The sequence below is a fragment of the Erigeron canadensis genome, chromosome 5, assembly GCF_010389155.1.
Source record: "Erigeron canadensis isolate Cc75 chromosome 5, C_canadensis_v1, whole genome shotgun sequence".
NCBI classification, from domain to species: domain Eukaryota; kingdom Viridiplantae; phylum Streptophyta; class Magnoliopsida; order Asterales; family Asteraceae; genus Erigeron; species Erigeron canadensis.
The window spans coordinates 26,563,951-26,591,939 of NC_057765.1; the positions used below are offsets into that span (position 1 = coordinate 26,563,951).

The 27,989-nt window shown below is 34.3% G+C and overlaps 4 protein-coding genes, 1 long non-coding RNA gene and 1 other non-coding gene across 6 annotated transcripts; 1 reads left to right on the forward strand and 5 right to left on the reverse strand.

Annotated features, from left to right (window-relative positions):
• Positions 1-9,906: 9,906 nt before the first annotated feature.
• LOC122598911 (disease resistance protein RPM1-like) lies at positions 9,907-12,540 on the reverse strand. Its single transcript, XM_043771392.1, has 2 exons — positions 10,286-12,540; positions 9,907-10,178 (listed from the first exon to the last, which is right to left on the reverse strand). Exons 1-2 carry the CDS (start codon positions 12,450-12,452, stop codon positions 10,141-10,143), a joined length of 2,205 nt encoding a protein of 734 aa, XP_043627327.1. The 5' UTR covers positions 12,453-12,540; the 3' UTR covers positions 9,907-10,140.
• LOC122598912 lies at positions 10,074-14,357 on the forward strand. Its single transcript, XR_006323776.1, has 3 exons — positions 10,074-10,144; positions 13,574-13,766; positions 14,292-14,357. It is a non-coding gene; the product is annotated as an uncharacterized LOC122598912 (long non-coding RNA).
• On the reverse strand, positions 14,171-21,036 carry LOC122598909 (alpha-L-fucosidase 2-like). The gene is made up of 10 exons (XM_043771391.1): positions 20,681-21,036; positions 19,534-19,679; positions 18,329-19,176; positions 17,100-17,232; positions 16,864-17,022; positions 16,214-16,438; positions 16,037-16,138; positions 15,534-15,669; positions 15,079-15,274; positions 14,171-14,754 (listed from the first exon to the last, which is right to left on the reverse strand). Exons 1-10 carry the CDS (start codon positions 20,907-20,909, stop codon positions 14,409-14,411), a joined length of 2,520 nt encoding a protein of 839 aa, XP_043627326.1. The 5' UTR covers positions 20,910-21,036; the 3' UTR covers positions 14,171-14,408.
• An 855-nt stretch (positions 21,037-21,891) lies between these two features.
• TRNAC-GCA lies at positions 21,892-21,962 on the reverse strand. The gene has a single exon. It is a non-coding gene; the product is annotated as a tRNA-Cys (tRNA).
• A 749-nt stretch (positions 21,963-22,711) lies between these two features.
• Positions 22,712-24,084, reverse strand: LOC122601443. The gene is made up of 3 exons (XM_043774201.1): positions 23,884-24,084; positions 23,430-23,700; positions 22,712-23,208 (listed from the first exon to the last, which is right to left on the reverse strand). Exons 1-3 carry the CDS (start codon positions 24,082-24,084, stop codon positions 22,712-22,714), a joined length of 969 nt encoding a protein of 322 aa, XP_043630136.1.
• Positions 24,085-26,164: 2,080 nt separating this feature from the next.
• Positions 26,165-27,974, reverse strand: LOC122599693. Its single transcript, XM_043772244.1, has one exon. The coding sequence runs from the start codon at positions 27,930-27,932 to the stop codon at positions 26,352-26,354; it is 1,581 nt and encodes a 526-aa protein (XP_043628179.1). The 5' UTR covers positions 27,933-27,974; the 3' UTR covers positions 26,165-26,351.
• Between the last annotated feature and the right edge of the window lie 15 nt (positions 27,975-27,989).

A 27,989-nucleotide genomic window follows, 5' to 3' on the forward strand; every position in this document is an offset into this window, starting at 1 on the left:
CACTTTCACCTAAACCAATCACATATATCTTTCTTTACTTTATATTAGCTTAGGCTACACTATCACCTAAACTAATCACATACATCTTTCTTTACTTTAGGGCCCTTAATTGTGCACGTGTCATGGCAAACCTATAGAAGTCTAGTGACTAGGTGTTCAAGCCATGCAACTAATAATATGACATACATACATCATCATATCGTCATCACATATTAGCATCGCATCGTCATATCATTTTATATTCATATCAACGTATCATTCATAACATCATATCGTTATTTCATAAAATCATCATATCATGATATCATATAACATAATATCTTCATGTCATATTAGCATCTTATCTTCTTAACTTGATAGCAACATATCGTCATATCATTTCATTATCATAACATCATAGCATTGCGTCATCATATCGTCAATTGCATTATAGCATCATATCTTTATATTAACATAACATCTTATCGTATTAACATCATGTCATCTTATATTTGCATCATAGACATTTCATCTTATCACATACTTTATTCCATCATATCATCATAACATAACATATATACATATTTCATTTCATCATAGCATGCTTAAGCTTACCTTTCATCATCAATGGTAATCATAATATACCCCATAGTAACATCCCATTCGTTCCCGAATACATACAAGCATATAAACATTCATTTGAGGAAGTTAACTTAAGAAAACTATGTTTTGTTGTCCCTCGTGTGGTAAAAGATGTTATCTTACCTCAATGGAGTACTCAACAATCACAAATGTGTTTACCGTGCTTGACAAGTGTTCCTGACAACCTATGATACAAGAATGATGGAAATATAAGTCAACTAGATACTTAAACGCACTTAGAACCCTTCTCCCGGCTGGTATCGCCAAACCTATGGGTGGTCTCGTCGATATCAATTTCTAGACTCACACCCCTCATTTGCAGGAGACTTTTCGACCTCAAGACAACCAAATGAGTCAAAACTTAGTTCTTAAGAAATGTAGGGAATGCAAAGACCTTTCCAGAAATATAAAGTTTGACTCTTGAAGATCTCTAATGAATAATTTATGACGTTTACAAGATGGGTCTGCAGATATCGTCCGAAATTCGACCACTTTTGGAAATTGACAATTTTTGGCTATTTATAGGCAAAATCACCAGAAACTTTGTTCATATAGATTCAAGAGAACACATACAACTTTTCAAAAATATAAGATTCATCTCCTAACTCGTTTAATTGAAAGAGATATGATTTTTTCAATATTACTAAATTTTCAGATCTAATAAACCCTTAGTTTTGTAAGCAATTTCGACAATCACACATCTACCATGAACTCTACAGTTCCTTTACACTCTAATACATCTTAAAAACATTATTCATCATTAAATTTTGCATCTTGATACAGTATATCATCTCTATTAACGATTTAACTCACGAAAACGTCGTTTTTAACCGAAAACATCAACTTTAATCCATCCCAACCCTCACGGTCGAATTTAAAGAGATAAAACCTACTTTAAAACTTAATAACATTATATTACTGACATATTACCTGTAGGGATGATTAATGGATCGAAAAGCTAGCAAAAACCCTTCTAAAATCACTCGAAATCAACTAGATTTTGAAGTTTAACCTAGGTTTTGTGTGAAATACTTTTCTAGGGTTTTTGATCTGATTTTTCTGCCCTATGGTCGACCTCCATACCCTTTATATACTAAAATAACTTTCAAATTTTAATCTAGGCCCTCACACTTCGTTACAACTCGTTTCGGCCCTTAACGATTCTTTTAACGCCTACGGGAACAATTATCGACCTTTATATCTTATCGAGAACATTAATTGACTTCATTAATCATTATCAATTTTAATTTCATTACTTTAAATACTTTTAACAAATATCTCACGTGAATCATCTAATTCACGTAAGCACATATAAAACACATAGTAACTAACGGTCATTAACGATCAATGTCAACAAGTTTTAGGATGTTACAGAAACAGTTCATACATGCACAACACAGAGTCGTAAAGGATGGTTTACATGTGTTGGCTTAAGATTTTATGATAAACTAATATGGTCTTATTTTTTGTTGTTGAATAAAAAGCCATAACGAACCTATAATGAAAATAAACTAAATTAAAAGAGATAATAACAACAATAACATAATAACTAAATGTTAAATAATAATAAAAAATAATAATAATTAAATATGAACAAAGTATATAAATAAAATAAAAAACACTTTTGGTAGATGATCCTAGGTTTTTTTTTTGCCATAGTTTTTTTTTTGTTGAGAATATGTGAGGATTTTTTCTATGCTATATACATAGATAAATAATTTTTGAAAAACTTTTAAGGATAAAAATAGTTTTTGATTAATAATAAGGTCTGCCATTTATTAAATTAAATAAAATATTAACAAAATAGAAAATTAATAAGGAGGGAAGATTAGGCTCAAAGAGTGAGATTATAAATAACTTTTGGGGGACTTTTAAGGATAAAAAAAGTTTTTAATTAATAATAAGGTTGGCCATTTATTTATTTATATAAAATATTTAAAAAAATAGAGGATTAATAAGGATGGAAGATTAGGATCAAAGAGGGAGATTAGGGTGTCAAGTGTACCCCCAACTTCTTCTTTTAGTTATATTATAGATTATAAACCCATGTTAAAAGTTTAGAAAGTATGGGATATGTGAATTGACCAAGCTATACTTAATGAATTAATTACCACCAACCTTAGTATTAAATATTAAATTATAACATTAGTAGTAACTTACATTATAAAAATATCTCTATTATCCTTTTATATTATAAAACATTTTTACATCGATTCTCTACACCATTTAACGCTGTCACCATCATCACTATCCGTCGCCGTCATCACACCACCATTATCACCGACTTGCCGCTACATAACGCTGGTACCATGCTCGTCAAAATAAAGTTAAATAAAACTGGATAAGATTTTCACTAATTTGTAATTACAAAACAAGTTTTGTATTATGATTACAAAACAAACTTTATGTTTTAAGAACAAAAACTGCGTTTTCATAATAATTGATCACTTTTTCATAAAACACTTTATTATTAGCATTTTATAAACGCAATAATCAGAAACACCCTCTAAAAATGATATAGCAATATTCATAAAATACAAACGCATACTTATGTTACATAATGATTTTTAGTTAACAGAAACAATTTTTTTTTATCGGTTTTTTTACTTAATTCTTGTTTAACAAAACAAAACCAAAATTAACTTTGTTGGATCATGTGGTTGGAACTCAAGGGTTCGATTCTCGTACTTAGCAAAACTAGAAATCCTTTTTTAAGTTTTGGTAGATACTAAAAAGCAGTCTCTTTATTTTTAATATGGATGATTAATCTTAAAATGAATAAGTTATTCATGTTATTCTTCATTTTGTTATCTTTAAATATATAAGGGGATAAGTTGGTATGACCAACTATTAGAAAAACTAATCAAATAAGTAATTTTTTAAAAGGGTTAATTGTTTGAAAAATACTTTAATTTTGACATTTTTGTTTTTGTGGGGTTCTAACAAAAAAATTTTCTATTCAAGGGAATGAAACCGGTTAAAATCTCTTTTATAGGGCTCCGTACAAGTAGCTGGTTCAAAATGTTTTTGTAAGTTATTTTCTTTTATTTTAAACCCATTTATTTATTACATGAATATTTCATTTTATTTATTAACAAATACATAATTCCACATGGATATTTCACTAGCTCTATTATCAATATACAAGTCTCCAACCTAGTATGAAGGATTCACTCATTAACTTCAAGTTCATTCAATTATTCTCAAATTCAAAATCAACACAATGATCCACAATACGTATAACAAAACTTGCTAGATGTTTCGAAAGCTTGAATAACTAACACGTAATGTAATTTGTTATTGGGTCTTACTTTTAGCCTGCACAATACAACGGTCAAGAATGGAAAAGGAACAATAAAAGTCAAAATTAGATCTGGAATCAAGGGATAGTGAAGCCGGTGGTGGCGCCTGAAGTGGTGGTGGTAGCCTGAACAATAAGTAACACACTTGTCGATAAAATGCAATGGCCGGAGAAACTGCCGACCACCACCGTAGCAATCTCCGACGGACCACTACGAACTACCATCGTTGTATGTTGCAGGCTAAAAGTAAGACCCATTGTGTCACCGATCTCGTCGCTAAACTGAGAACAACCGCCACTCACTAAGCTTTCAACAACCACCACTGTTCTCGCCGCTAAGCTTTCAACCACAACCACCATTCCCGCTGCGGCAACCTTCAATTACAACCATTTTTCGTTATATCCGGCTAGCACCCACTCCATCTTGAATCAACAATTCGGGAGCTTGGAAAGATGAAGAAATACCAAGGGTTTGAAATAGTTTAAGTTATATCGTGTATGTATAATTACAAGATAAGTAGGTAGATGATTATTTTGACTGGTGTATCGATCTTTATGAAAATTGTTCAAGAAAAAAAGGTGTGAATTTGGGTGGATATGATTTTAATTTGGGGAGAACTTTAGCTGTGTATTTTTTTTTGTTATTATGTGTAAAATAAAAATCCACATGGCAAAATATATATGGGTGATGAGATGCAAAAAATACTTATGACGGCTAAATAATATCCACGCCAGCGGAAACAGGTGATGGACCCACAAAAAAAAGATTTTAACCGTTTTTTTTCCCCTTGAATAGAAATCTTTTTTGTTCAAGTCCCACAAAAACAAAAATGTCAAAGTTGAAGTACTTTCCAGACAATATGATGAATTAAACAAATAGAAACCAGGCTTAACAAATAGAAACGAGGCTAAAGACATACCAAAAAATGCTATGAGTGTATGACCAACAATCTTTTTGAAAGGTGAATTTCGCTTGAAATTTCGTGTCGTGATTGGACATCGAGAGGTATAGCATATGCTGTCTTAACTAGGTCCGCGATAGAGAGCTACCTTGAAGTAGAAATGCCTATTTCAAATACCCAATTGCGGAAACCCCCTACTAATCCATCCAAACGTACGACGATTAATAGGGGTAAACTCTGTCGCCTTAGATTTGCACTTGGATATACCCAAGTCTAAGCCTCATAGAAGGTCTATCTATATTTTAAAGTTATTTGAATGAAGATTCGAACCTAGAAACTATAAGTCACCAGAGGAACCCCGAATCACTATACCAACAACCCAACTCCTTATTAATCAATTAGTACCTTATTAAACTGCAATAAGTGTATATAATGGTTGTACCCATTAAAATACTATTTAGGCGACTCTCAATTATTGGTTTGCTTCAAATATAAGCTGATATTTAAATTTAAAATGTACAAGTTTGATTTGTTAAGTATATCAAATTAAGTAACTTATTAAAGTAAATGACTCCATATTGCCACCTTTATTTTTTTGTTGGCATCCTTAAGAATCAAGCACCTGTATGGCTGAATTTAACTTGCAACATTATTTCTGTAGCCCTGTAGGTGTAGAGATTCTCTCAGGTTACTCCAACTTGAGAGGTCAAGTTGAAAAGATCTCAACCTTTAATTTTATCAAAGGTTAAGAATCAAAAATAATTATAAAATCTTAACCCTTAATTTTAATTAATTGAGATTCTCAACTTTACCCGAATTTTGATAGGTCTTGCTCTGCTTTCTGGTCCACTTTCTTTGTAAGCCTACAATAGCATTTAGGCCGCAAAAATAATAATTTAATACAAATTCGTCAACGGTTCGAGTCCTTGGCCTTGGGCCCATACGCCGAATTCTGCATCATCGAACCCCATAACCTGAATCTCATAATCATCTTGGGCATTTTCTGAGGCAAAATATGATTATCTATCTGGTATTACCTTGTATTGGCTAGCATGTTCTGCAGACTGCGGTGAACACTTCTGTAGGTGACTCTCAAAATACTTCTTGATATACCAATAAATTTGGAAAGGTTATTCTTTTCTACATTTTAAAGCAGATATTGTGACATGGGCTAGTTGGGTAATGGGTAAGACCGCTCACTCGAGTCTTTGAATCAAATATACCTTACAGGTGTTTATAGTAAATGGGTCAAAATTTCTTCAGCTACTGACAATCTGAAAACTGTGCTTATATTGTTGGCTATTTTGTGATATCTTCTTACTACTAATAGCATATTAGGTTTATTATTATATTGTTTTGAACATTTATGCAGAACGGCAGAGCTTATAAGGCAGTTCAAGAATGAAAAAACGTAAATATTTATGCAAAACGGCAGAGCTATAATATTTCTTCTCGATATAAGATGCAATCTTAAACACGTGTATCACAAATATTTTTACCTGTCCTGCACTCTAGTATTAAGTATAATTTGATCTGTTGATATGTAAACGAATATATTCACATAGTGATTTTTATAGTTCTTCCAATTTAAATGATTCTCATATGAACCTTTACCTCTATAATAGGGTTGGTGCTCCATTGGTAAGGTCTTTGACCTTGAGAGGATCCACCTGGGTTCGAGTCCCACTTCTCACATTTGTGAGGATGGATTAATAGGGTTTTTCGAAAGTCCTAATTTCAGACATACATGTAATTTAGGAGTATAAGTAGAATGAAATGTTGTTAATATATATATATATATAAACAAGTGCTCAGGCCTGTTCAATGGACGGATAATCTCTAAATATATATTAATCAAAACTAATATGATTCGAGTAACCATTAATATGACCAATAACAACTTAATCAATACGAAATCTAAAGAAGAAACATATGAAAATTAACTTCATATAAATATTGATTTCAGTTTACCTTTTTTTTTAAAAAAAAGTTTAGTTAAATAAAAAATTTGCAACAAATTATATAATTTGGAAAATACATTTCAATTCATCAATAAAATCCATCTCGAACGTTTTGATTTTTTTCGGGTTGTTCCACTCTGAAACAATCCATACATACACGACACGGAGTCGTAGAGGATGGTTAACATGTGTTGGCTTAAGATTTCATGATAAACTAATACGGTCTTATATTTTGTTGTTGAAGAAGAAGCTATAACGAACCTATAATGAAAATAAAACTAAATTAAAAGAGATAATAACAACAATAACATAAGAATTAAATGTTAAATAATAATAAAAATAATAATGATTAAATATGAACAAAGTATATAAATAAAAAAAACTCTTTTGGTAATTGATCGTAGGTTTTTTTTTTGTTGAGAATATGTGAGGGTTTTTTCTAGGCTGTATATATAGATAAATATTTTTTAGGAGACTTTTAAAGATAAAAAGAGTTTTTAATTAATAATAAGGTTTGCCATTTATTAAATTAAATAAAATATTTAAAAAAATAGAAAATTAATAAGGAGGGAGTATTAGGCTATAAATAATTTTTTGGAGACTGTTAAGAATAAAAAGAGTTTTTAATTAACAATAAGGCTTGCCATTTATTAAATTAAATAAAATATTAACAAAATAAAGAATTAACAAGGAGGGAGAATTAGGCTCAACGAGTGGGACTATAAATAATTTTTGGGAGACTTTTAAGGATAAAAAGAGTTTTTAATTAATAATAAGGTTGGCCATTTATTTATCTATATAAAATATTTAAAAAAAATAGAGGATTAATAAAGATGAAAGATTAGGATCAAAGAGGGAGATTAGGGTGCCAAGTGTACCCCCAACCTCTTCTTTTAGTTATATTATAGATTATAAACCATGTTAAAAGTTTAGAAAGTATGGGACATGTGAATTGACCAAGCTACACTTAATGAATTAATTACCACCAACCCTTAGTATTAAATTATAACATTAGTAAGTTATAATATAAAAATATCTCTACTATCCTTTTATATTATAAAACATTTTTACATCAATTACCTATACCTTTTAACGCTGTCACAATCATCACCATCCGTCGCCGCCATCACAAAACCATCATCACCGACTTGCCGCTACATAACGCTGGTACCATGCTCGTTAAGATAAAGTTAAATAAAACTGGATAAGATTTTCACTAATTTGTGATTACAAAACAAGGTTTTGTATTATGATTACAACAAACTTTATGTTTTAAAAACAAAAACTGCATTTTCATAGTAATTGATCACTTTTTCATAAAACACTTTATTATAAGCATTTTATAAACGCAATAATCAGAAACACCCTCTAAAAATGATATACCAATATTCATAAAATACAAATGCATACTTATGTTACATAATGATTTTTAGTTAACAGAAACATTTTTTTTTATCTGTTTTTTTACTTAATTCTTGTTTAACAAAACAAAACCAAAATTAACTTGGTTAGATCATGTGGTTGGAACTCAAGGGTTCGATTCTCGTGTTTAGCAAAACTAGAAATCCTTTTTTAAGTTTTGGTAGATGCTAAATAGCAGTCTCTTTATTTTTAATATGAATGATTAATCTTATTTTTAATATGGATGATTAATCTTAAAATGGATAAGTTATTCATGTGATTCTTCATTTTGTTATCTTTAAATATATTAGGGAATAAGTTGGTATGACCAACAATTAGAATAACTAATCAAATAAGTATTTTTTAAAACCAATATTATGAATTAAACAAATAGAAACTAGGCTTAACAAATAGAAACGTGACTAAAGATATACCAAAAAATGCTATGTGTATGACCAACAATCTTTTTGAAAGGTGAATTTTGCTTAAAACTTCGTGTCATGATTGGACATCAAGAGGTTTAACATATGTTGTCTTAACCGGGTCCGCGATAGAGTGCTAACTCGAAGTACAAATGCCTATTTCAAATACCCAATGGGGGAAACCCCCTACTAATCCATCTAAAAGTATGACGATTAATAGGGGTAAACTCTGTCGCCTCAGATTTGTACCTGGATATACTCAAGTCTAGGCCCCATAGATGGACTACCTATATATCTCAAAGGTGTTTGAATAAAGATTCGAACCTAGGACGTATAAGTCAACGGAGAAACTCTAAACCACTACACCAACAACCAACTCCTTATTGATCAATTAGTACCTTATTAAACTGCAATAAGTGTATATTATGGCTGTACCCATTAAAATACCTTTTAGGCGACTCTCAATTATTGGTTTGCTTCATGTAGAAGTTGATATTTAAATTTAAAATGTACATGTTTGATTTGTTAAGTATATCAAATTAAGTAACTTATTAATGTAAATGACTCCAAATTTCCAACTTTTTTTTGTTGGCATCCTTAGTAATCAAGCACCTGTATGGCTAAATTTAACTTGAAACATTATTTCTGTAGATGTAGAGATTCTCTCAAGTTACTCTAACTTGAGAAATCAGGTTGAAGAGATTTCAACCCTTAATTTTAAATCAAAGGTTAAGATTCAAAAATACCTTTAATTTTAATTGATTGAGATTCTCAACTTTTCCAAATTTTGATGGGTCTTGCTCTGCTTTCTGGTCCACTTTCTTTGTCGGCCTACAATAGCATTTAGGCCGCAAAAATAATAATTTAATACAAATTCGTCAATGGTCCAGGTCTTCGGCCTTGGGCCCATACGCCGAGTTCTGCATCACCGAACCCCAGAACCTGAATCTCATAATCATCTTGGGCATTTTCTGAGGCAAAATATGATTATCTGTCTGGTATTACCTTGTATTGGCTAGCATGTTCTGCAGACTGCAGTGAACACTTCTTTAGGTGACTCTCAAAATACTTCTTGATATACCAATAAATTTTGGAAAGGACATTTTTGTAAGGTCATCTTTTTCTACATTTTTGTAAGGTCACCTTATATTGTTGGCTAGTTTGTGATATCTTCTTACTACTGATAGCATATCAGAATCAGGAGAGAATACATATATATATATATATATATATATATATTTATGAGCAATTAACAATGTTTTCTTATTTATATCTGTATTTAAATGAGTTATGATCACCATGGATAACAATAATTTGATTGTACTAATGAATTATGTACAGAGAGTTGAATGTATTATACATCAGTAATTTAAAAGGAAATGAAACAATGATATGAATTAAAGAATTAAAAAAATAGATGCTTTATGAACGAAGTTATACAGAGTATTAGAGAACTAATAATGGACGGACGCATCATGTTTGCCGGTTGGATTCTATTTGTTCATGCTAGACTCAGCTACTACGGGCTGCATTCAGGTACCGCTGTCTCCTAAAGTATTGTCTTGATTTCCTGTCATAACATTGAACAATATGAATGTAAAGACTTTCAAAGATAAGATATATATGATGACAAAAACTAATTATAGTAAGATGTAACCGTTAGGAGAAAGAACTTACCGTCAAGGGGTCTGATTGTAAGAGATGTGACCATGGATTTTGCAGTTCTGATTCGGGATACAAAGTCATCAGACATTTTTTCTAGTATTATATCCTTCAAGGGCCTAGTTTTTAGCAGTAGTCGGGAAGGGATCTTCTTTAACTTATGGCAACGTCTGATATTTAGTTGTAAAAGACTCTCCATTGCCTCTTCCTCCACATCCCATTCCTCCAACCCGGGCAGATTCCAAAACTTCAAAACTTCGAGCTTTTTGAATCCTCCTTGATGACAAATTATTCTTTTACCCATGAACGAGTCGCCCAAAAGCCTTAACACGATCAAGCAAGGTAGTTTTCCCAGTGTCTCCATCGGATCATTGTTTAGATGAGAGATTGACAATGTCAGAACCTTAACGTTTAAAGGGAATTCATATAGAGCTGGTAACCTTTGTAACTTACCAATCAGATTTAGATGAGAAAGTTTTGTCAACGTTACTAGTGATTTTAAAACTAGTTCCGAAACAATACCCTTGTCATCTACTGATATCAACCTCAATGATTGAAGATTCACCAACTTTGCAATCCAGTCAAGCAACATACCTTGGCTTCTTGTACTTAGTTGGAACTTAATACCAAGCTCTGTAAGATTCAGCAGCATCCCCAAACCTTCATTTACTGGTATCTTCTCGTCTAGAACCAATCCCCATAACGTGACTAGAGTTGAAGAGCTGCTAGGTGGCATGGCAAGACTGATGTTGTTCAGATTCAGATGACGAAGGTTGTCTAGCTTCCAAATAGAGTCTGGTAGACTATTTACATATGTGTGCTTCACATCTAGCGTTTCCAGATTTGATAGGTCACCCACCGACTCAGGAAGACTGTCTAAGTACGTTCGTCTCAGTCCCAGATACTTTAGATTACACAAATGGCCAAGCTTATCAGGCAGAGTAGGGTTGTTCACACCCTCAAGATCAAGCACCCTCAGTAAGCAAACATCGTTTTTAATGATTCTGTTCAACAGTATACCAACTTCTTTTGCTGCTGTGTCCTTGTGTGGGCGGTTGAAAGATAGATAAGACCTCAAGTTAGAGGGATCAAATTTACGTGCCCATTTGTTTGTGGCAACGGCCCTTGTGGTGCTCATGTCGTGAACCATCCTACGTACACCAAAGGGGGCTGTAGCATCCTCAAAACATTCTGATTTTTGGTGAATGTAAAACAGACCGATATTCTGGGCTTTTGGTGATAGGTAATCTTGCAGAATAGATGCTAAACGACATTTTTTTGGGCTGTTGTCAGACTTTAATTTGGTTATCTGAATCATTCCCAGATCAACCAAATCTTCAAATAGTTTCTGTACCAAATCCTCGGGGAATGGCTGTTGGCATCTTCTCTCGACAAATCCCTCGGCAAGCCATAGCCTAATCAACCTCCGTACTGAAATGTCTTCATTTTTCGGGAAAAGAGACAGGTATAACAGGCAAAGTTTTGAGTGTTCACATAAGTCAGCATAATACTTGGCCAAAACTTCGCCAGGACATTGATCATGACCATTTTCGTCTTCAAAACCTACTTTGTTTGCCTCTCTTTTGTTGTAAGAATAGGTGAGCATTAGTTTCTTCTTTTTTAGCAAATTCTCTTGAGAATGTGGGATTGTAGTCAGTGATCGAACCAGACACTTTTTGTTAGAACTTGGGACACTGGGGATAGTTGAAATCGGCCAAACAACAGAGGAACTCTTTCGTGCCAACTCACGTTTATTAGAATAGACCTCATCATTATCATGATGATATTCTTCTTGGTCCTTAGTTGCAGCCTCATCTTTAGGAGAACAAGAAATCTTGCTCATTATTTTCTTGATTTTTCGTATAAGCATACGACAAGAATTGAGATCATGAAGCAAGAACATTTGATTTGCTACAAAACCAAACCTCTTCCTCTGTCTAGCAACTCGAAAAGCAAATTTCTCAATCTCATCCGCAACTTCACAAAGGACACAAAGATAGTTCGATGACATCTGGAACATGTCTATTTCTTCTGAAAAACCTTGTAGCTTCTCAAGAGACTTCTTGACTGGCTTCAGTTGATGCATCATTACTTTATTTTTGGTTATCGGTTGTTCATTTAGCGTATCTTTTAGCTTTTGAACCACCCCCACCGCTAATGCCTTCACCTCCATTTTGATCATACACAAATTTAATTAAAAGTTTGTCGAGTATTATGAAGTATTTTTTCTGTGTTTTTGTTTAGATCAGATTGTCATGTTTTCTGCCTTCACCTCCATGTTTTGTTGGTGTTTGTGATTTTTGAGTGTAGAGTTTGCGATTTATAAAGATTCTGTGGCGGGTCTGGATTCATATGACCATCCTTTTTCCATACCTTTTCCATACCCTTTCCACTGTGTTACAAAGAACCTAGCTTTGAATTTCTTGTCCTAGACAAACACACACCTGAGAAATTACCTTGAATTCTGTTACACCCAAGAAACTGATTTGTTATTTCATATATCTTATTTGTTTTTTTCTTATGGTTTGAATGTTTGATGGTGTGTGCTGTGTATCTTTGGTCATTTCTTTTCTTCCGTTAATTGATTATTATTCCCCTCAACTTAAAAGTAACTGTAATCTTAAATTAAAAGAAGTTATTGAGCATTAATCGGATATCCTAGTAAAGAAATAGCCTGTAACAAACTTATGATGGCGCCAGAAATCGAGAATGGGGATCTTGTTATCGTTATATGTTCTATACTATCCTTAAATATTTATTCTTAATAGTTAATTAGGTACGGTGTCTTTGGCAAGTTAAATTTTCACATTCGGAGTTGAAGCAAGTAAGTTTCCTGGTGAAGTTGTTTCATTGTTCTAACCAATAATATTCTTTGTGTTCACATGGAACTTAATGATAAATTTCCAGTTTGGAGGTTTGGCCAAGTAAGTAAGTAGATTAGAAGTCCTGGTTTTTCTATCTTTGAAGGGTTATATGTGTCTTTTTAAAGCTTCTGATGTTCTCCTCTTTCTATTGGATGTTGTTGTCGTTATGTAGTCAACGATCCTATCCCGACATGAGCATAGGTAAAGGAAGGGAATTCTAAGGGTAACTTGTTTAATTTGCTGAGGTAATCTAAGTTGATTTTGATTGTTATGGTCTAAATAATTGAATAATTTGGTAAGTTCATTGGTAATGTTTTTGGGTCAACTTTAGTTTAATGTTTTTCAATCATAAATCTCTGAAAACATTGGTGAAATTTAGAAGTTTTCAGGATAGATATAATAATTTGTTTCATAAGCTCTTTTCCTTTTGTTCAAATAGTTTTCTCAAGTTACAAGCCAAGTCAAAATTGGTATGTACTCGTGTTCCAGGAATTTAGGGTGAAATGAATGGGAAAATGGGAATTACTAATGTGGTTTCTTTCACAAAAGATGTCAGGAGATTGACGTGCAACTGCAGTTATGGTGTGGTGTGGTGCGGCACGGACGATTGCCTGATGAAGACTATGGCTCTGGTGGGTTCCCTTGACCAAACCACTGCCTAAGAGTCAATCTGGTATTCTGGTGTGGTGGTGTTTTGACAAAACAAGTAGGACACAATTGAGTTTTACTGCTTCTGTCTTTATTTATAAGGCCCACTTTTTGCAAAGCATGATGATCAATTTGTAACTCAATATAAATTTAACAAAAATAAACAACATTTATATAAATCTTGCAAAACTCAACCTGAATAACGGCAAAAACGGGCTCATAAGGTTTAAAGGCGCGATCAGAAAGTTGAATAACATATTGCGGGCACCTTACATCTATTTTTTTTATTTTTAATTAAATAAATACAATGTTAAGATAAGTTTTAACCCCATAATTGTAAATATTTTTGAAACTAATCAAATTTGGTAAATTAGATTACCTACACTAGTTTGCACAAAACAAAAACTCAATAAAATTTTGAACTCCTTTGTCGCATTAACCAGATACAATCATTATGGAGCTTTGAGATTATTTCATACAACTCTTCATGGATTTCATCATTTTCGCAGGTAACAGTATCCTCATCAACATAAACAACACTTATAGTATATATCACCGGGCCACCAGGGCCAAAACAAAAGAAGACAACCTCGCATTTCATGACAAAACTTGTGTTAACTGGGAAGCTAAAGATGTGATGAATGCATAGATGTTGTCTTTATGCATTTTAGCTGCTTGTTGAACGTGTAAACTTGCCCATATGACATTTTAGCTGTGATGGTGGTTCCCTTGTAATGCACTCTTTTTGTAGAGATTTGATTCTTGGAGCTCTCTAATTTGGTGTTCTTAGAAACCCAGAGACCAAATTCATGAAGATCGCCTTCGTTCCATGATATACTAATTGTTACATTCCCACGAGCCTTCAGTCCTTTGATAGAGCCATTTGACCATTTGTCCCGAGGAAGTGCAGGGAGCAAGTATAGGTCCTTGATAGTGCTTTGGACTAGCATCTCAGCTATTGCTGCACAAAATCTGACACAACCACATGCATGATTAAGAGTATCGGCAATGGGTCACCATACTTGAGCGGGTCACTTTACTCTAATTTCTTTAAAAAGACTTCTCACAGAAACAATAGGAGTATTATATTTTAAATAAAATGATTCAAAAAGTTTTGCTTTGAAAAAAGATCCCTTCGATCGATATACAACCAGTTTGACCGGAATCCCTTTTAGCTTTAGTTTAACCACTTAACCCAATTGAGAGAAAACATAATCTAACCATTTATAAATAAATGCGTTGAAAAGACCCAATTTTATCATTCCATATATGTTTTAGATGGGAGATTGTGATTACCCGAAGTTCGCATCAATTTGGAAAGGAGGGTGTGCGGTAAACAGATTACTGTATAATCCTCCTTCAAAATTGCTTTCCTGATCAGGGTCAACCAAGTCAAACAAATGTTTAACCATTCGGTATGCATGTTCACTATCGTGAAGTCGGGCCCACAAAGCAGCTTTCCATGTAGTTGACCATCCGGGACCCTCCTCTCCTGTAACATAAGACATGATATCCGACTCTGAGAGCTATATATGAGCATTTATTATTATGTATACTTCAACGTTTATGGTCAAAGTCACTAGTTTTAACCTCTGAGGATATATGGCCTCTTTTATAGTAGGAATATATTTAAAAGAATGAAACATAAGTTGAATAAGAACATAAGTTACAAATAGAATCATGTTGGCAGTTATTCACAAATTTATCTGTTCTTTTTACTCGATTTATCAAGAAAGAAAGTATATACACACCTCTTTTAACCAAAGTGAAATCTGCTGCTTTACAAAGATCTGGATTTTTCTCGACGGTTATCGTGTGCCCTGGGTAAAGCCCAAACAGGTGTGAAACATGACGGTGATGCACCTCTGGATCTTTAAAATCTTGTGCCTAATTGTCAAAAATGAAAAAGAAAAGTTTCAATCAACATAGCTTGAGTTGCCAACTTCAACTCATGTATTTACAGACGGTAAATTTGGATCTCAAATAGGATATCGAAAATATTAACAACCACTCTACAAGGGGAATGGATCAAATAGGGCAAAAGAGTGGGCCAATTTTTCAAAGTTTAGATTATTATTATTGTAGTCATTAAGTCATAACTAACTATTTAATTATTTAGGAAAATTTGAATAAAACAAAATGTGTACAGGTCAACCCAAGTAACTGGTACCATTACAATACAACTGGTTATTCAACTTGACAGGCCCCCTCTAACAGTAGTATTACTTTCAGAAGGGAACACAAAAAGACATACCCATTCAAGAATGGAACCATCCCGAGCAATCTTTGTTGGGGGAATCCGCGGTTGAGCCTTAAGAACTCTTTGAATCAGATCGCTCGAACTTTTTCCCAAAACCTGTTAATTTTGACCACTGTTTTCATAGTCATGAAAAGCAAAAAATACACAGCATTCATAACATCCAATTATTACCTCTGCAGCAGAAACAATGGCATTAAATACTTCTTTAATGATCGCCATGTCCATTGTTGTCGAGTAGCTCACACTTGCCGGCTCACCATTGGGAGCAATAAACATATGTTCGGGAGACGTTGAAGGATTTGTTTCAAGGTAACCTCCTTGGCCTTCAATTAACCAGTCCAAAAGGAATGAAGCACATCCTTCTAGCAATGGATATGCTTTATTTGATAAAAAGTCCTATTTATCGAACATACATTATAATTCGAATGATTAATTTCATGTTTGAGTATTTATAGCATAAAAATACATTTTTATGATGTGTAAATGAAGGGTGTGTTTGGGACAAACTTTTATATGAACCACAATTTAGGACAAAGTTTTACTTCAAATATTCATGCTAATTTGTATAGCTGAAATTAGTATTCTTCTTCTCGAAGCTTTTGAAAAGAAAAGATTACATTGCCCCGCTGAGATTCCCTGCAACTTTTGGAACAATTATGGAATACAGTGAAAACCATATCCTTACTTTCTAGTTCTAAATCAGAGAGAAAGGGTCATAATTTTTTTACTTTTTGAACTTTAAAAGAACATTTGAACATATGCATGTGACATAAGCTGCAAATATTTGATGGTGGAGTAATAAAAAAAACTGCAAATCTTACTTTGTTCATTGTATATGTATAATGTTCCCACACATGAGTACAAAGCCAAGCTCCACCCATCGGCCATAGAGCCCACACGGCTTCACCATGATCCGGGGATGTTTTGGCCCAAAGATCAGAGATTTGATGTGTGACCCAACCACTGACATCATAATTCACCTGCCAAGTCAAAAAGTTGCCAATTAAAACAAATACTTTAGGAGAGAAACATCACAATATGAAGAAAGTCAACTTACTTTTGCAGTTTTACTTCCATTGATCGCTAGAGATGAAAGGTAATCAAATAATGGCTCTTGGCACTCTTGCAAGTTGCACGAAAGTGAAGGCCAATAGTTCATTTGAAGATTGATGTTCAAGTGAGGAGCACCACTGCATGAAATTAGAAAAAAGCCATCCATGAGAACTAAGCCTTGTTTAGCAAGACAAAAGTTTATGTTTTCAAAAACCATATTACAAAGTTTGTACGTTGGCAGGTACAACTTGTAAACTTGATTATGATATACAGTCAGCATTTGAATTTAATGCAGGTTGAATATTCAGAACTGTTACAGCATTATCTCTCCCTTCATATAACTTTTCATTTTTAATAAAAGAAGAAAGAGTCTTGCCAAATGTGCTTTTCATTTTGTTGCGAAACAGAACCACTACTTCGATTACATTGCAAAATACTTAGAGGTGGCAAGATGGCATGTTGCAGGGTCTGGTTGAACTGGTCAGACAATATGGGCTTGTAGTTTGGAATTGCTGGTACTGTTAGGAGGTATGCTGGTTCTAAAATGCAGGATCTTGACGTGTATATTGCAGGCGTTTTTTATGCAGAATTATGTTTTGAAGATAGCAGGCAGATGGAGTGAAGATTGCAGGCAGATGAAGATGTTGTTATTAATGTGTATGTGGTCAATAGGTTCTTGACAGGGACCGTTTTTGCATTTAACACTTTTTTTGTATTAGTTAAAGTTGATGTATGGTATAGTTGTATACTTGTATTACCTTTCATGATTGGTAGGTGTTTGGGCATGTCCTTCACTGGAATGTACAAATTTCTTATGTAACACAAATTTGGTAGTAATATAAATACTGAGGTATCGTCCTAACTGAATGAACTTTAAACGAATTAACTAGTCAATATGGGTTGGGTAAACAGGCCAATTTCCTCGGTACTGTTCGAAAAGGCTTGGATGTGGAAGGGTGGCCCACATCCACCCAATAATGCATATAAAATATAATACTATCATAATAATCTAAACCTTTTTAATGGATAAGTTAGGAGGTTGTGTGCTCATAAATTAGACATCATGCGACTTCCAACCTGTTTGAACCAATCTGCTTATCTAGATTTTTATTTGATATGTTTAAAAGGAAATACAACCCAAATCCATAGTAAGCGACATTATCAACTCTAAAAGCAAGCAAACATGTAGGTGCTACTATATGAGAATAACATAATAGACCAATAAGAACTTACTCCCATGCTGGTTCAACTTTTTCATTCCAAATGCCCTGCAAGTTAGCTGGTTGAGTTCCAGGCCGTGAGCACGATATTAACAAATATCGTCCATATTGAAATAAAAGCTCGATCAAAGAAGGATCTTCATCTGTTTTGAAAGACTTAACCCTCTGTGCAGTTGATATGTCCACAGATGGTCCATCAGTACTCTTAGAGCTATTTGAAAGCTCAAGTGAAACACGATTAAATAACTTTTGATAATCATCCACATGACGATTGTAAATCTCTGAATATGAAAAACCCTTCAACAACTTTAATGTATTCAAACACTCAGAAGTAGGTTCCCGCTTTGAATCTGAAGGGTTGGTAAATGGGTTTTCAAATGAAGATGATCCCGCCAAAAGCAAAACAGCCCAGTCACACCCCTCAACCTTTAGTTTCTTCTCATCCAAAACAGTAACTGAGCCTGCGCCATCACTAGTTTGCAAATCAAGTATTGCAGAAAACTTTATTCCTTCAGGTTTATCTTCATTTTCACCAAAAAGTGTCGGTGGTTTCCTTCGACCAGGACAAAGGCCTTCCATGATAATCTGATTTTGACCCTTTGCATAAGTGTGATGATGTAGCTTGCTGTCAAGAGATGCAGTGAAGGATAATGAACCAGCTTTGCTTGTGGAAATCTTGATCCCGATAACTTGATCAGGGTATGAAGCAAAATGTTCTCTTGTAAATTCTACTTCACCTACAGAGTATTTGACTTTCAAGGTGGCAGTATCTACGTCCAACTCTCTTTGATAAGTTTTTGCATCGTATGCAATATGATTGTTGTCAAATTCTAGGTTGATATCTCCCAAAAGTTGGTATACCTTCATTAATGCAAGAGAAAGCATATTTAAAAGACGACACAGCTATAAGTGTATATAGTTTGGATAAACAAATTTTGCTTGTAACTATCAATAATCTAGATAATCAATTGTGGATGACAACTTTCATGTTGGTTGCAAGTAAACTGAACATGGAAAAGTAAAACAACTTTGGAGAAGCATCTCTATTTCTTTCAAACATGTCATTTTGCTAAACACGCAAAGTACACGCAGCATAAATTATTATATCTAATTTTCAGATTTTCATTAATACGATCACACTTCCAAAATGCACAGCCAAACACCCACTTAACTCATGGTGATTTCGAATCACATAGGAAGCATAATTAAGAAACATACAGCGGAAGGATCTCCAGACAATTTGATGGCTGCTTTAGTAGCTTCAGCATATTTTCCATCATCCACGAGCTTTCTGACCTCAGATAGTGCAGTTGGAGCATTTGGATCAGTGTAGTTCCCAGGGGTTCCGGTCCATAGTGTATCCTCTGTAAACAACACAATTCACATAATAACTTTTAGCAATTAAAGTTTTTAAAATCGATAACTGGGAATCATCAAGGTTCAGGTTGGTTATTAACATATATAAAGTGTAAACATTCGGAATTGAGAGGCCCAATGCTCAAACACATGGGCACGTGGCTAGTGCAATCAACCGGTAAACGCTACCATTTACAAAAAAAAAAAATATATTCACACAGTAGACGGGACTCAAAAACACAACCTTGGGGCACCTCAAAAACAACATTTTAAAGACAGGTACTCGCACCAGACAATAATTAACGTATTTCCCTCTATCTTCCATTCTTTCTTAAATGTACTACTAACTAGAAATACACTAAACCATCAAGTAAACATATGAATTAAGATCATAATAATCATATCACACATATACAGTAATAACATTTTATAACTTGAAAGAAACCATTCAACAGAAAAACAATATAACTCATAATACCCCAAAACCCTTCAATTACCTCAAATGGGTAATCATCAAAATTAAAACTTGACCATTAAAAGGTGCCAAATCAGGAGATGTATCATCAAATATACACAATAACAATAATCCAAAGTTGGGTAACCAAAACAAATATAGATATACTTTTTAATATTATACAATAGACTTCCAACTACATACATTTCCAAACACTTACACCCTAATACAAAACTAAGTAGAATCACACTATATCATCATGTAAACATATGTATAATTGCAAATAAAATGATTATACATACAAAATAATAACATTTCAAGATTCCCAATAAATATACAACTTATATATAAGAACACTTTCTAGGCCTAAACCGAAACAACGAAAAGGTCTTACCTATTAACAATTCTACAAACTAATACTCCATATAACCATACATACTAAAGTTTAGACACATTTTGGCTAATCTGCTTACAAATCGCCTCAAATGTACAAATAAATATACCTTAAAAAGGACCAACTTTATAAAACAAAAAATTAAAAGGGTTAATATATACCATTAAGATTAATAGTTTCAGAAGTAACACCACCCCAAATCATAGCACCAAGTCTTCCATTACCAATTGGAGCAGCATCAGTCCAATACTTAGCTTCTTCATTAAACACCACTTTCAATTCTCTCTTTTCATTTTCATATAATAAACTCTTTTTTGTTGGTTTCCATATATCTTTATCTAAAACTGGTTTAACCATGATCCATTCTTCTTTATTATAATTTTCTTCCATTTTTCACCCAATACTGATGGAAAACTTGGTTCTTTTCTATTGAATATTTGACCACTCACCACACCTAGCTACTATGTTTGTGTTTGACCCAACAGCCCATGAAAGATAATAAAGATGATGACCCATATATGAGTAAATGCTCAAGGAAGTACAAGACAAAAAAAAAACCGATGAAAAATGAGCTTTTGTGTGTGTCGGTGTTGGAAAGTGGGTCCTGTTTTTTCTTGATATATGCTTTCCATTGTCTTATCGAAAGGATTAAGCTAATACTCCGTGTAAGAATTTTTTATTTTTTAATATGTACTCGATTTAGGTTCCTTTTCTTTCACTATTTATCAGTTTTCTCTCTCTAAAAACACCCTCTCCTTATAAGGCTTTCAGGAGTAATGCGTTCTCTTTCATTGGCACACCTAAAAAGTGTCTGGAACGCCCAGCACACCGCCCCGAGAGCGTTCCACTTGAAAAAAAATGTTGGCCCGTTCAAATTGGAACGAGTTTTCTCCCTTTGACCACGTCCACTCCCCCCCCCCCCCCCCCCCACCCCCAAAAACAACCCCCCTTTCATTTTAATCTTCCAAAACAAAATCAAAAACACCCATTTCATCATCTTCTTCCTCCTATATCCGAAAATCACTCCCCATTTTGACCATTTTCTTTTTAAAATGAACCCAAGCCAATTCAATCAAAACCCCAATAACCCAAACCAACCCGACATAAACGACCCAAACCTTCACCAAAATCCTCATTTTATCCGAATGATCGCCGATACCATTCCACCATCTCCTTTGTCGGGTTACATTACCGCCTCTCCTATGCCGGGTTACTTTCCAACTTTTTCTTTATCGGGATTTCAACGGTGGTCATACAACATGGAAAATGCATTTGGTAATGTTTTTTATACCTATATCATTTCGGCCGTATATATATATATACACACACATAATTTTATACTTATAATTTTTTTTAGATTCATTTGTTGATGAGGCGGCACCCGGATTTGAACTGGGGAAAAAGGATTTGCAGTCCCCCGCCTTACCGCTCGGCAATGCCGCCAAAAGGATACACAATAGGAAAAAATTTTGCTTATTTGGTTGGATTACTAAACTTTAGTTTATTGTACTTGCATCTTGCATTCCTTTTTTAATCCTTTTTCTAAATCGAAATTTATGTATAAAAACTTTATCGTTTCTTATTGTATTTAATAATTAATATTAACATCTCAACCTTAACAAACACAATCTCAACCCGATGTTAAAGTCATTCTTGAAACGCAACCTCAACAATTTTAGTTGTTTAAGTAGTTTTTATGTAATTTATGAACTATTTTTATTGTTTATTGTAATGAAACTATGTGGTAATTTTTATTAAGTTTGTATGTGTTAGTTTTATATAAATGTTAAAGGTATAAAAAAAAGTTAAGAAGCTAGAAGGGTTAAAATGAAAATAAAATAATTAAACAAAAAAATTTTTTTTTTTAAAAAAGGAAAAAGGGAGGTAGGGGAACCCCACACTCCAAGGGGAACCCCCATTTTGCAAGGAACTCCACATGGCGTGTTTTAAGGATAAAAGGGGGTTCTTAGAACCCCTCACTCCTATTAGCCTAATACTTACTTCTTCCCCACTTCTTCCACTATTAATTTATTATTTTATTATTTCATTTTTCTTTTTCACAAAATTAATAAAACACATTTTATTAATAAAACAAACACATTACATTTATTATAAAAATAAACATTACACTAAAAAACAAAAAGTAAATAAATTATGAAAAACGACATTATTAGGAAATTAAAAACTAGACATCAACGTTGACAACCGTGTTCCGGAAGGTTCCAAACATGTTCAATCAGGGCATTGCGGAGTTGATGGTGAGCCCTTCTATCACACAACTCCATGTACATACGAAGCTGCGTCGAACACCTTTCAGTCCACGTACGAGTTGGGAGTCTAGTATTAGCTATCAACTCTTCTTTAAACTCTGTAATTGCGTGCTCGTTATCTTCAACGATCATGTTGTGGAGAATCACACAACATAACATGATCCGTTTTATCTTATTCGTACTGTATGGCTGCGCATATTGTTCAATGATCTGCCAACGACCTTGAAGAACCCCAAATGCTCGCTCGACATCCTTTCTTGCAGCTTCTTGGTATCTTTTGAACTTGGTGGTTTTTGGGTCTAGTGGGCACTTGAATGACTTAACAAGAGTAGCCCATTCTGGATAAATACCATCCGCTAGGTAGTATCCCTTTTGAAACTGCTCCCCATTAACCGAAAACTCTACTTTAGGAGCCCTGTCTTCAAGCAAATCGTCGACAAATCTGACTCGTTGAGGACGTTGATGTCGTTGTTCGAACCAGCAGGGCCAAAGTAGGCATGCCAGATCCACAAATCATATGAAGCAACCGCTTCAAGCATGATTATTGGATGTCCCTTGTCGCCTCGGGTGTACTGCCCTTGCCATGCCACCGGACAGTTCCTTCAACCTTAATGCATTCAATCTATGCTACCAAGCATACCCGGAAACCCATGAACCTCAGCATGTTTAGCAGTCAACCGTTCGATATCTGCTTCTGTTGGCTTTCTCAAATACTCGTCACGATAGAGTTGTATAACACACTTGCAGAAAGCGTTTAAACACTGGTAGCCCATATCTTGAGCCATTTGCAAGTACTCATCTAAAGCATCAGCCTTAAAGCTATACGCTAACTGGCGAATGGCAGAAGTACATTTCTGGAAAATGTTGAAATCGGGACGACCACTAGCATCTGTCGGGCCTTTGTGGAAGAACTGAAAGTGTTTCAGTAGCGGTTCAATGCATTCAAAGGAGTTTATGTCTCGCACTATGCGCAGAAACATATCCTTTCACATTCGGAACCTTCTACGAAACATGTCAGGTGGGTAGGTTGGTTCTGGCGCAAAGTAATGATCGTGTAAAAGCTTTGCGACAACCACGTTATCTCGTCGGATCACCCTTCTAGTCAACTTGGGTCTTGAAGAACTTGAGGCTTCTTGGCTTTGGTTTTCTTCTTCGTCAAAAATAACGTTAAGACACGCACCTATGGCTTGGGGATTAAAAACAACATTCATTTGCGTAACAACATTATTGATTAATTCGTAATCGTTTGATTCGTAATCGTCACTAGAGGATGATATTGATGATGAACCAGTCATTTTTAGTAGTAATGTGTGATTGAAATGCTTTGAAAGTTATAAGAATGTGTATGTTTAGATTGTTGTGTTTTGAAATGGTAGTGTAATAGGATATAAATAGGAGGTTGAAAAAATACAACTAAAATATAACTAAAATTGTTTTTTTTTTATTTAAACGTCTAGTAGACACAAAACAGACCCCACACCACCACTAGAAGCACGTCTAAGAACGGAAGAAACGACCGAGACGCGATGGTAGACGCAGCGATGCTAATGGCGTCCTCCCAATGGCGCGCGTCAGACGCCGGGAGACGCAGCCATAAGCACCGACCTTAGTAAAAAGAATATTTATGTTCAAAAAAGTGAAAATGATCCTTTTACGGAGGGATGACTAAAATACCCTGATATTTGCATCCGATTTGAGCGGACAATTTCTGAATGGACCGGGGATGAGGACGCGTATTGGGATGTAATTCTATTCCCTGATGGAGATGAGGACATGGATGTAAAACCGTAAATCTTCGATCCACATACCCGAACCCGAAAACACTATATATATATGTATATATATATATACACATTTATCCTATATATTAAAATCACTTTTTAACTTTACATCTTTTGTTAATACTTTTTATGTGTTCTACTTAATTAATCATTTACTTAACATATATATTAGTAAAGAAAATGTCGAAATACACATTTTGATACTAATATTCTATTACGATAAATTTTGGTTCATTCAAAACAGGTATCCTCGACATGGATGGGGATGGAGATGAGGATTATAAGTGAAAATTGGCATGGGGATTGAAATCCCCGACAATACCCGTCCCATTGTCATTTCTACTCTTATATATATCTATAATCCCTTATTTTTTTTCTCATCTTTTAACATTCAATATTTGAAATACCTAAATTACCTCTCTTTTTTATTTACTAAATTAAATATCTCTACCTAAAATACATATAGACCCTTAATGAAATTAATTCCTTTTACATTACTCACATTAAATCAATTACTTTTAAATTAAACACATCGCTTAGTTATCAACATCGGCGTCACCTGTTGTTGCAGTTGCATTGCGCTGGTAACTTTCTCGTATGTCTAAATTGGATAACATTCAAAATAAAATATGTTTAAGTTAGATGAAATTCTTTTACATATTAATTTTTAACAGTTTTTAATCTATATATAACTTTTGTTATTTTAGACAAAATATATTAAAAAATTAAGAAAATGATAATGACAGCCCTTAGGGCTGTCATTAACAACTTATTACATGCTTAAAAACTTATACATTATATATTAAAAATCGCCCCCTGATTTTTCTAACAGAAAGTACAAATTTTGATGCACCCAATTAGTCTTACTGACAACCCTAAGGGATGTTACTAATAAAACCTAAAAAATTAAAATGTTAGGGGATACTTTATCAACGTGTATAATAACACCTATGTTGAAATAAGCGCCTCATCTCTAGCAGCTAACAAAATTGCCACCTTAATAACATGTCATCAAAATGTTCTAATACATTAGAGTAAAATCATTTGTTTCCAACCTAAAACATATTGAATCTAGTTTGTTTATGTAACATCATTATCCATATAAAACTAAAAACTTATATTATAATATACACGGATTCAAATAAAATATAAAAAATTGAATCAGTTCACAAACTTATATTATAATATACACCTATGCTTTACCTTTAGTCTGATAGGTTGATGGCTACTAATCTATTGGGCTACTTGTCTGATGACAAACTCACTCTACTGGGCCTAAATATCTATGGTAATGTTGAGGTCATATTGACTGCTAAGCCTGTAAATGATGACTAATTGGGTTTTTCGACATCTATTCAGTCGAGCTCCTGTCATTTTCGAGGTTCTAACAATCTAACTCACAAAGAAAGAATAGTCCATTTTTATCAAAGTATATTATTACAGAGTAAGTAATGAATCGTATTATAAAATAGACAAATATTGAATTATGAAGTGAAGATTACTCATTCTATTGATTTTGAAAGTAATAATCCCTACCATTTTAGAGTTGATATTCCATTTGGCATGACAAAAATAGTAAAACAGAACCATCGGATTCCTACATAACAATGTTGATCATATATTTCATATACGTAACATTATTTATTCAACCATGGTTTCACTTTACAACATTTAAGTGCATTTAGTCAAGTACTATGTACCATTTACATGTAACCATATAAAACTATATAACGACACGATCGACTTACACTTCAACATATATATAGACATATATAACTTAATTAGTATGACCCCGGGATCAAAGGTAAATCAACTTCATCACACCACTCCACACACCTTGTTTCAAAATATGAGCTCTTCATCTCATTTGGGAGATAACTCACCCACACTTGGCCCCCAATCCTCCATTTCAACACACTCCCTTCCATTTCCTTGTTTAATCTCCATTTTATCCCTTCTAACCCTTCCGCGAATACCCAATTCCCGGATTTGGTAAATGACCGATTTGCCCCCGTGTATCGTTTCTGAAAACTTCGTTCAACTTGATCCCCTCTCTCGTGGTCATTGACCCCACCTAAGTCGCCAATATGTGGTTGCCACGTCGATATCTCTACACCTGTCATGTTGTCACATAATGTCGTGTCGAAAATCGCTACATGTCCATCCGAATCTTGGTCCCATCTCCATGCCCTAGCCTTTGTCCTAGTTGTTGTTTTTGTCATGGCCTTCATTTTTGGAACTTTTGTATCCCCAAAACTACCCTTCAATATCTTTTGTGTTTCAGTCTCTTTTTCAATATTATCTGTGGACCGGCCCAAAGTCAGGCCGGTTACATAACTAGCCCCGGCTTCAGGCCCGACCCAAAACCGAACCCGGCTAGGAAAATGCCTCTCATGCATGTACACATTCTCCTCATTCTTATTAAACCCTAGTTTTGCCACGTGGACCCGTATATTATCAACACGTGCATTAACCAAAATAAATGTATCTTTGAACTCAATTGAATATTCTAATTGTATCACAACCTCAATTTGTTGATGGGCCAATGCATATTTTAGCACTGACTCCTTAGCTTCAAACAAAGATTTCACATCGCTAACTCGATTCGGGCCACAGCGCGTCATTGCCATAAGTGGCGCGTAGCCTTTTAAAACCCACAACCCATGGGTCTCGGTTGCATACGAGAACCCAAGGTTGTCATAAGAAGGTGTTAGAAGCTGTAAACCTACACCAACTTCTCTTAACATCAAACACTTTGTTATCATGTATCCAAATGTTCTCATGAGACAAAGTTCGACGTCGATACCAGCGGAAACGAAGAAAGCCCGTAACACGGGGGCTTGAGAAGTCGAAAAAACATCAAGGTTTGGGCCTAAAATCGAGTTGAAATAAATAGACCCGACTTCAGATGGCGCGTCACATGCACATAGCCAAAACAACCTAGCTAAAAAAACAAGGTTAAAAAAAGTTGAAAAGGATTCTGTTGAGTGAGAGTCGAGAATCCATGAAACCGAGTCGGGTTTGAGTTTTTGGAGTTGGGAACGTGGGCATGAGGCATTGATGGTGTCATGCGCATTCGGTGAACGAGAAACGATTTCTTGGATGATTTGGAGGACAAGAGGCAAGAATGGTTGTTTTGAGTTAACTTGACAAGTATCGGAAACCCATAAGGCTTTGTCTTCATAGGAAACATATAAGGTGATGGCTAATAGGTCCGAGTTGGAGGTGAACTTTCTTCTTGCTTTGAGTTGAAGTGACTCGGTTGAACTCGCTAGATTGAAGGTGAGTTCGGATGTGGAATCGGTGATTATTGGCCAATCTTCCGAGTATGGTAGCTCACATATCCATGACCATACGTCCATTTTTATGCAAATATATGTGTTATATGTGTTTTGAGATTATAAATTTCGGGTGGAGAT

Excerpts from the sequence above, each read along its gene's own strand:
- LOC122599693 (XM_043772244.1), bottom strand. The coding sequence starts at position 27,932 with ATGGACGTATGGTCATGGATATGTGAGCTACCATACTCGGAAGATTGG.
- LOC122598911 (XM_043771392.1), bottom strand. The coding sequence starts at position 12,452 with ATGATCAAAATGGAGGTGAAGGCATTAGCGGTGGGGGTGGTTCAAAAG. Across the intron at positions 10,179-10,285 it reads TACAATCAGACCCCTTGACG|GAAATCAAGACAATACTTTA; the intron begins GTAAGTTCTTTC and ends ATGTTATGACAG.
- LOC122601443 (XM_043774201.1), bottom strand. The coding sequence starts at position 24,084 with ATGACTGGTTCATCATCAATATCATCCTCTAGTGACGATTACGAATCA. Across the intron at positions 23,701-23,883 it reads GACCCAAGTTGACTAGAAGG|TTCTTCCACAAAGGCCCGAC; the intron begins GTGATCCGACGA and ends AAACACTTTCAG. Across the intron at positions 23,209-23,429 it reads TGAGGTTCATGGGTTTCCGG|ACAGGGCTCCTAAAGTAGAG; the intron begins GTATGCTTGGTA and ends ATTTGCTTGAAG.
- LOC122598909 (XM_043771391.1), bottom strand. The coding sequence starts at position 20,909 with ATGGAAGAAAATTATAATAAAGAAGAATGGATCATGGTTAAACCAGTT. Across the intron at positions 19,680-20,680 it reads TGAAACTATTAATCTTAATG|AGGATACACTATGGACCGGA; the intron begins GTATATATTAAC and ends TGTTGTTTACAG. Across the intron at positions 15,275-15,533 it reads TTTCACTTTGGTTAAAAGAG|GAGAGGAGGGTCCCGGATGG; the intron begins GTGTGTATATAC and ends CTTATGTTACAG.